The sequence below is a fragment of the Corvus brachyrhynchos genome, unplaced genomic scaffold, assembly GCF_000691975.1.
Source record: "Corvus brachyrhynchos isolate BGI_N302 unplaced genomic scaffold, ASM69197v1 scaffold523, whole genome shotgun sequence".
Taxonomy (NCBI): domain Eukaryota; kingdom Metazoa; phylum Chordata; class Aves; order Passeriformes; family Corvidae; genus Corvus; species Corvus brachyrhynchos.
In genome coordinates, this window is record NW_008237265.1 from 2,734,579 (window position 1) to 2,743,026 (window position 8,448).

Genomic DNA, 8,448 nt, shown 5'->3' on the forward strand with positions numbered 1-8,448 from the left:
TGTGAAGGAACTGTGAGATTTTTCATGGGAGAGATGTTCTACACACAGCAGATTGTGTGTTTCCGGGCGGATCTGCTGTTGGTGGCAGTTTGGGAACCATGTGCAACTGAAGAAAACCCTTTTTTCCTTAAGCATAAGAGAGAGACTTTTCAAGAACTGGAACACTGACTAACATCCCATGTTCTGTTATCCCTTGTGTGAGCTGGGTAAAAAGAGAGAAGTGCTGGAGGGGGGGGGGATTTGCTTTAATTTTGTTTTGTTATTTTCTCTTTACTTTTAATTCTATTAGTAATAAAACTCTTTCATTGTACTGCAACTGTTTAAGGTTTGTGCCTGCTTTGCTTTTCTCCTAATTCTTATCTCACAGAAGGAAAATAAGTAAGTAATGAATATTTTGAACCAAAACCACTACATTTAATTGGTGTTTCTGCCTGGTTTCGAACTCAACCCACTACAATGTGTTAGGCCATGTACAGCATCTGCATATGCTTGGTGCTTCTTCACCATTTCACCCATGGTCTCATCCCCATCATCTGGTTTCATCATTGCTAAAGCAGAAGCGTATTCTTGCAGCCCAAGTCATACGAGTTTTTGCCACATCACTGATGTACATCTTACCCTGTCTGGACTCCTCAATCCTGGGTCATCTGTTTAGACAATCTCTACCACTGCTAGTTCTCTCAAGCACTGGATCCCTTGTTCTATGGTCTTCCATGGGGTTTGCTGCACATAGAAATCATCTTGGCACAGGTCTTTTCCTCACACTTCTCAAGAGCCGTGTCCAAAGACTGAGAGGTTCAGGCCTCTTTACTATCCCTTGGTTGATAGCCAGATCATGTGACAGGGATCCCAAATGCCTCACTTCAGTACTGTCCAAAATTGTATCATTGCCTGTAGCGTCCCAAATATGGAGCATCCAATTTAATATATATTCATCAGGCTGTTGGGTGTAGTCCTTTCTCAGGCCATGAAGGTCCTTCATGGACATGGACTCAATAATGATTTCTGGTTCTGATTTAGTTGCTGGCTTTGAGGATCCTTACCCCGCATCATCATCTTTCACTGGGCGATTGGTTTTGGTTGTGTGTTTTTTTCTCATGGTAGGAACAACTGTCGATGGCTTAGGCTCACAGTCTGGTTTGGCTGCAGCTTGAGTGACTGAGGTGTCTGCTGATTTATCTTCCTGCCCCTCTACCTTCACCTGCTGCAGTGTGTGATAGGCATATGCCAAGGCCCGACATATTGCAATGAGCTTTTTCTCATTAGACTTGTCATTGCACTTCTCTTTCAGATATTTCCCCACCTCAGCTGGGTTCTGCATTTGTTCGGGGGGGAAATTCCAGGCTATTGAGTCAGAGAATTCCTTCAGGGCTTGGCCCATATCCTCCCATTCCCCACACCACTCAGGATTTTCCACGCCTGGGTCAGGTGTCTCATCAGCCACCCTGGAAATCTCATCCCTCATTCTAGACAAGCTGCAGACCATATAGAGGAAACCTACCAGATAAAATACCAGGAAGGTGGTCTCTCTAACATCCAGGGGAAACTGAACATTCTCAAAAGGTGACGTATCAAATTTCAAGGGGAAGGAGATGAAAGGCAAGGAAACCCCATCCCCTCCTCCTCCTCTAACAAACTGGATGCAATTACTAATAAATCCCCAAAACAGGCTACTGAAAGTAGGACTGGGATTAGGATGGAGAAACAAAAGACCATGCATATTTTCAACAACTTCCAGTACCTCTGTTAACTTCCTATAAACCATTATCACTGAGCACAGCAAAATAGAAATCTGGATTTGTGCCCCTACTCGGTAAAAGTTACGTACCAGGGAAAAAAACGGACCAATCTGTGGATAGGCAAACAGGCCTAGAGACCAGATAGACATTAGTACCTCAAACCAGAGAGACACTATGAACTCAACCAACATGGTGACTACTTTACCCCAATAAAAAAGTAATTAAAACCAAAATGTAATTATCACAGTTTTTCACTTTCTTCCAGGCCCTGTGCTGAGCACAACTAATTATTTGTCCTGGTTTAAGGCAAATTCGGAGGAATGTCCGAAATGGACATCCAAAATGAACATCCTCTGATAGAAGGCAAGTTACAGCCATCCCATTCCTCCACCAGGTTTGGAAAGAATTTCCCTCGGAGGAAAGTGAAAAAAACACCTGTTTATTTAATAAGTAAAGTGCATGCAGACACGGGAAAGAAAAAGAATAATGCTAAATAATGAAACCTCTTGCTGTGGAGAGAACCTGGGTAGATTTCAAAGTCCTTTGTGGGTGTGGCTTTTTCCTCTCCGGAGCTGGGGTTTGGCGTGGGCCCCCTCCGGGCCAGTGATATAGGGTATCCCGATGATGTTCTGGTGTTCTAAACAGTTCCAAAAGAGAAGAAAAAGAAACCAAAGTCCCAGGGCTTCATGCTTTAGCTAACGAGCAAAAAACTAGCTAAAAAAACAAGAGGAATGTAACTCTTCCCTGCTGCAGAAGCAGAGCAGCTGGGCAGGAGACGCCAGCGAGCTTATCTTGTGTTTTGAACACAGCGCTGAAGGAATTCCACCAGCTCTCCCCCCTCTCCCATAAAGGTACAGAAAGGCACAGGGTTCATGTCTGGGCATAGAGCAGATGACAGGGGACACACATCATAAAGTCACACCAAGACATTAACTTAACCTTTTTTAGCAACCTGGCATGGTATAAAGATTAACGTTTGAAACACCCCCTCCCAGCTTTTCCACATCTGGCCTCTGCATCAGGTGTGGCAAGTAAATACAGAGAATAAAGTAGACAATGACAGTTCATATTAGCCCATTAATCATTAGAGGTCATTGTAGGTGATCCATGGCTACTGATACCAAAGGTTTCCTGTTACAGCGGGGATTACTGTAACAAGCATATATCAAACCAGGAGTTCTGTGGAAAAGAAGTATATATGGACAGGTTCTTGGTAGATGTTTCAGAGATCTTTATTTCTCCAGCCGCATGGCCGGGGCTCTGCTCAGGAACTCCGCAGTCACGGGACCCGAGGGTCCTTGGCATTATCAGGGAACCCAAACCAACCAATGGGGAATGAAGCTGAGCAGGGGCAGGAAAACCCCGTGTCTCCCCCCCAGGGCCCCTCTCCCAGGGCTCCATGGCAGGGGGGGAGACCCCAAGAGTTTCCCATCCTTTTCCTCCTGCTGAGAAGTCTAAATCTCTGGGTTTTTAGAGATCTTGACTAGAATATGACGGGTCCACCTGTGTTCAGCTGTCCTGACTGCTGTTCCTGCAGTCCTGGTTGGATGTTACGAACAGCAAAGTCCAAAGGCAGCATTTGTGCTAACTGGGTGTCCTGTCAAAGAGATTTCACGAGACACAGTTTTCTGGCCACATACTGGTTTAAATATACATCTTCACCTCCCCACCACACTGAAAATTAATTTAAAGGGGCATGATTTCCTCGGGGTTTGGCTCTTATTCTTGCCAAAGCTAGTGACAAAGCCGTTACCCATGGCATCTTAATTTCTGTCACCTGCTTCAAAGAGTGTTTCTTTATTTCTCCATTTATCCTTTCTTTGGAATTCTCAGGGTGCCAGGGGCTATGGAGGTCCCAGTGAATTCTCAAAGCAGCCATAATCCCTTGAAGGATCCCCTTGTAAAATGAGTTCTCCCAAGTCCACTGTCTTTGCAATCCCACATCCTGGAATTATTTGTTCCAGAAATACTTTAATAACTGATGCAATAGTTGCTGATGTGACCAGAAACGCCTCTGGCCATCCTGCCAGCTAGCATACCACTACCAGAAGATATTCAAGCCCTCTCGCCCAGGGCATCTAAGCAAAACACACCTTGGATAGGACATATAACCCAGGGTCACTCCCCACCTTGCAATCTCAATAGCTCATTTTGCTAAAACAAAAAGACCCAAGGCAGTACGTCTTTAGGAAGGTCTCTGCCAATCTTCAACAGCACCAATGACACCCCCCCATGGAGTTGTTTTAATATTTGCAGGGTCAAAGCTCCTGGAATCCACTGTTTACACTGTCCTTTGTAAATCAATTCTCCCTTCTTTCTTCTGCCCCACCACTTTTAATTATCTCCAACTCCTCTGGTGGAAAAGACAGCACCACTGCCCCCTCCCCCTGGCAGTGGCTGAGCCAGGGAGCAAAGGGAGGATCTCAGAGACCTCTGGCAGAAGTGCTGCTTTCTGAATATCTCCACTGGCCAGTTGATTACCTATTGTCTTTTCTGAGTACCCTGCCTGATGTCTCCTAACATGTATTATTTCTACGTCTTTTGGTAAATTCACCACCTCCAAGAGGCGAGTAATTGAGCTCTCCTAAGCAAACGTTCTTCTCTGCAAGTTAACAAACCTCTCCTCCCAGTTTTCCAAACGCATGTACCACCCCACATGCATACCTTGAATCTATAAATATATTCATCACCTTTCCTTGATACACTTTGCAGGCTTTTATTAAGGAATACCATTCTGTGGTCTGTACTGACCATGTGCATGGTAGTTTCCCCTCTTCTTGCAATTCTCCTCCTTTTACTATATCCAGCGACTTGTTTTCCCCCTATGACTCTTGAAGATCCATCAATAAATACCTTTCCCCCATTTGGCCAGGGGGTATCCTCTAAATCTTCCCTAGCTCCAGTCTGGAGATCTGTTACCTGGATACAGTCATGAGTCTCCTTTAAGGTTCCTTTCTCAGGACCAGTTAAACAGGAGGCTGGGTTCTCAGTTCTAAATCCTCCTGTTCCATTAAAGAGGTTTCATACTGTAACAGCCTGGTGCTGGTCATCCATTTAGAACTTGATGCCAGACTTTTAACAATTCTGCCATCAGTTACCATCAAAGCCGTGGCTGCACAATTCTGCAGACAACAGAGCCTCAGTTACTGTTAGAGCAAACAATGGGCCATCCCCTTGCCAATGGGTCAAACATTTTAGCACTAGAATTCCTTTGGCACAGCCCTGCTTAACATCCACATACAATTCCAATTCCTTTTCTGAGTCTGGCTAAAGTTTTGCTGTCTTTCTGGTGTCCATACCACAACATCGGGGCTATCTGGATTTTAAAAGTCACAGAATAAAAAGTCCTTAATCCAGGTCCTGCAATACCTTATTAATCCTAAAAATTGTCACAGCTCCCCTTCAGTTCTGGGCAATGGCATCTCCAAGATTCCCTGGACCCCCTCTGGGCCAACACACTGCAAGCTTGCCATTAAAATACACCCCAAACATTCAACCTTTCCTTCAACCTGTGCCTTCCTTTCAGACACTCCAAGTCACCCTCCTCCAGCCAGAAAATCACAGTGGCTTCCCGTACCTCTTCCCATTCTCCCAATAGGAGCAAGCCCTTCATGTACTGAAATAACTTAATTCCTAGGGATGGAGTAAATTCGGTTAATACCTTGCACAAATAATCCATTCTCCCCCTTGTTCCCACTCAAAGGCAAAATACTGTTTACTGTGCTCTCTAAGTAGGCATCCCCAGAAAGCATCTTTTAAATCAAGTACTGAATAGTAGCAGTGTGAGGAGGGAACCTGGTTCAAGATGGTATAAGGATCTGGGACCATGGAGTGCCTTGGTTTAATAGTCTCACCTACTGTTCTCAGGTCCTGCACCGTAACTGGTAGGATAGGAGTGTTATAGGGGGACATACACGGCTCCAGAAGATCTGCCTTTAGCAGGGATTCAGCAACAGGCTGCAGCCCCTTCCTTCCTTCCCTTGAAAGAGGGTATTGCTTTTTTAGACACCAGTTGTCCAGAGATTACCTCAGAGTAATCTGGAGAGGCCTCCATATCCAGTTTTCCATATTCCCTTGGGACTGCCCACACTTTTGAGTTCAAATTAACACACTTCCCTTAAAAAATTCCAAGCACCTAAGCAAACCCTGCTACATGAATAGCCCAGGCAGGTACACCTTGCAGGACTAAAACCTGATATTCTGTAGCTGCAATACTCGCAAACAAACTACACAAAAAGGCAGCTCCACACATTCAGCAAACTCTCACGGGTATCCCTGTGTTACTTTTATACTGGCTAAGTTCAAATTAACACACAGATTCACCGACAGTGGTTGACTGAAACACACCTGCTCATCTTTCCCACTTAGCAAAAGAACATTTGAATAATTGTCCCCCCTTTGGCATAAAATTCAAATTAGACAGAGAGGCTCCTATGTCTACTAGGAAACACGCTTCTCAGTCCAGCAAGGGCTCCAGTGTGTTGAGCCCCTGCTACAATAGGAGATCCTGATACCCTTAACAATCCATTTCTAATGTTCTCTTTTTTACAAATGGCACATTCTTTCCTTCCCAATCGCTGTCCTGGTGGCTACCCCCTTCCCTTTGGTCCTGGGCCTCCCTGCACTTTTTCCCATTGGGGGTTGTAAAAACTGTGCCATTATCCTTGCCTGTACCTTTACCTTTTCCTCATCCTTTCTTTCACATACCTGATGTGCCTTTCAAAACCAATTCTTCCAAGGGCCTACTCTGCCACCTCTCCAGCCCCTGCTCCCACTGTCTGTGGGCTCTCACTCTCCCACAGCCGCCGAACTCTCTGCAAAATCACTCTCCTCCCTGGTGACCCAAGCAAAATCCCTTCTGATATTGGGCCAAGCTTTGGTGACACATTGTATCTTAAATCAAAGTAGGTCACTGTACTTTACACCGCACACCAAAGCCGCTCCCCGTCGTGACGCAGTGTCCAGTCACCCCCCCAGCACACCTGTCCAGGCCCCTGGGCCGCTCTCCCAGCACCGCAAGCTCTGTAAAGCACCGGGTCCAAGGCACAGCTCAGCGGGCGGGCACAGCCGGCAGTGCCACAGGGATGGGCAGGTAGCCAGGGCTTCCTGCAACCTCATGGGGGCCGGGGGGCCACTGCTGCCCCTGCCCGCGGGGGCGGTGGCTGCCCCACAGCCTTGGCTCGGTCCCGCATCTCCCCCACAGGTCCACAACCCGTGCTGCTGGTCCTGCATTTCCACACCTGGCCTCGGCGCTCCTCACCATAGAGAAACCCCCTTAAGCCCTGAGTAGTAAGTGCACAAACCCAAATCCTGCCCCCTGGCTCCATAATGGCCCGAGGAGGGGTAGGGCTGTAGGAACAATACCTCCCTGCCTTCCCTATCCTGGAAGCCAGGAATACAAAAGACTTGCAGCCAGCCCTATATTAGACTGCAGATTTTGAAGATAAGGTGGAGAGCTTCCCAGACCTCCCTGTTTCTCTCTTCTTTCCTTATCACATAGCCTCCCGTTGCTCTTTGCCTTAATCATGTTTCTCCACACTCCCCTTCAACCAATCCTTTCCCAAACCAACACCATATTACCCCCTCTGGGTGTGGATTGCTGAGACCCTTTCTCAGCTCCTCTTATTGCCCCCTCTAGGCATCCATGTCCTTAACTACCTCTGGGAGAATGTGCAAACCATCTCAACATTTTCCCAAAGGATCTTTCAGAGGTATTTTGGGATCGTCATCCCTATAGTTGAGACCCTTTTTTGACTTTCCTTTGCTGCCCATCCTGGGCATCCTGCCATGTTTTACTCCCCAAAGTTGTACTCACTGGTGAGATTTGCCGAGACCCTTCTCAACTTTCCCTTACTGCCCCCTCTGGGCATCCATGTCCAGTGGTCCTTTCCTGTGGACTCTTCACGGACCCGCCTGGTCCACCTGTCATCTGTCTCCTGGACAGTCTCAGGTACCAATCAATCACCCAGTGGCCAGCGCCGAAGAGAGCTGGTCACCAAAACTGGGTGTGGCACGCCTCCAGCTCCTCTTGCTACATGCCGGACCCAGACGGTGGAAGGATTCGGGACGATACCCCATTTGTATGGAAAATCATGCTATGAAAAGCCAGTGTCCACAAAGCAGACAGAGGAGACCTACAGCTTTATTCAAATAAAGGGAGAGAGTCCACTGGGGCACATGCCCATGGTGTTTTCTCCCTTGAGATTTTGGAAGGTGCAGCCTCCTTTTATCCTAAACTCCTGGCCGCATGGTGCCCTCTTCCGTTCCCCATTGGCTGAGGTACTAGGAAGGTACGGCCTTCCTGAACGGCCTACCACATATCCCCTCTTGAATCTGTCATTTTACCCCAAAGTTCAGAAGTTCAGGCTTGTGCAGACCCCCTTGCTGTTTCAGGAGCCCAGCTGTCCGGGCTCTGTAACAAACCTGCTGCCCAAAGTTAGTAGAGACATTAAGACCCGTTTTAAAGACATTAACACCCATACCTTCACCCATCAAATTGTTTGTAAAGACATCTTCCCTATCAAAAGGACCCTAAATCCACCATTTTCATCTGCTGTGAAGAGGAGACCAACATCAGAGATTCATCAGGTTCCCATCTGTTTTTGCCCAGGCTGCTGTGTGAACCCATTGGTTTTTTTCCTTCCCTGAGACAAAAGCCGACACCTTTTTTTTTCTCCTCCCCACTATGTGACAGCCATTTTGGTTTTTT

The 8,448-nt window shown here is 46.9% G+C and overlaps 2 protein-coding genes and 1 long non-coding RNA gene across 4 annotated transcripts in view; 1 reads left to right on the top strand and 2 right to left on the bottom strand.

Moving 5' to 3' along the window:
- The window catches only part of KIAA0930 (KIAA0930 ortholog), a 63,415-nt gene that overhangs the window by 16,444 nt on the left and 38,523 nt on the right, over positions 1 to 8,448 (top strand). The window lies entirely within an intron of this gene.
- LOC108445783 overlaps positions 1 to 8,448 on the bottom strand; it is a 13,440-nt gene that overhangs the window by 4,686 nt on the left and 306 nt on the right. Inside the window, exon 2 of the long non-coding RNA XR_001860760.1 lies at positions 5,452 to 5,457. This is a non-coding gene — a long non-coding RNA (uncharacterized LOC108445783). The remainder of the gene's footprint in view (positions 1 to 5,451; positions 5,458 to 8,448) is intronic.
- LOC108445781 lies at positions 12 to 2,930 on the bottom strand. Of its 2 annotated transcripts, none has more exons than XM_017730573.1 (2): positions 2,243 to 2,930; positions 12 to 2,150 (listed from the first exon to the last, which is right to left on the bottom strand). In XM_017730573.1, exon 2 carries the CDS (start codon positions 1,928 to 1,930, stop codon positions 1,040 to 1,042), a length of 891 nt encoding a protein of 296 aa, XP_017586062.1. In that variant the 5' UTR covers positions 1,931 to 2,150; positions 2,243 to 2,930; the 3' UTR covers positions 12 to 1,039. The 2 variants fall into 2 exon arrangements, with proteins under 2 accessions (XP_017586062.1, XP_017586061.1); XM_017730572.1 differs by having other exon boundaries at positions 12 to 2,174.

Coding starts and splice junctions, on each gene's coding strand:
- LOC108445781 (XM_017730573.1), bottom strand. CDS start 1,930: ATGTTGGTTGAGTTCATAGTGTCTCTCTGGTTTGAGGTACTAATGTCT.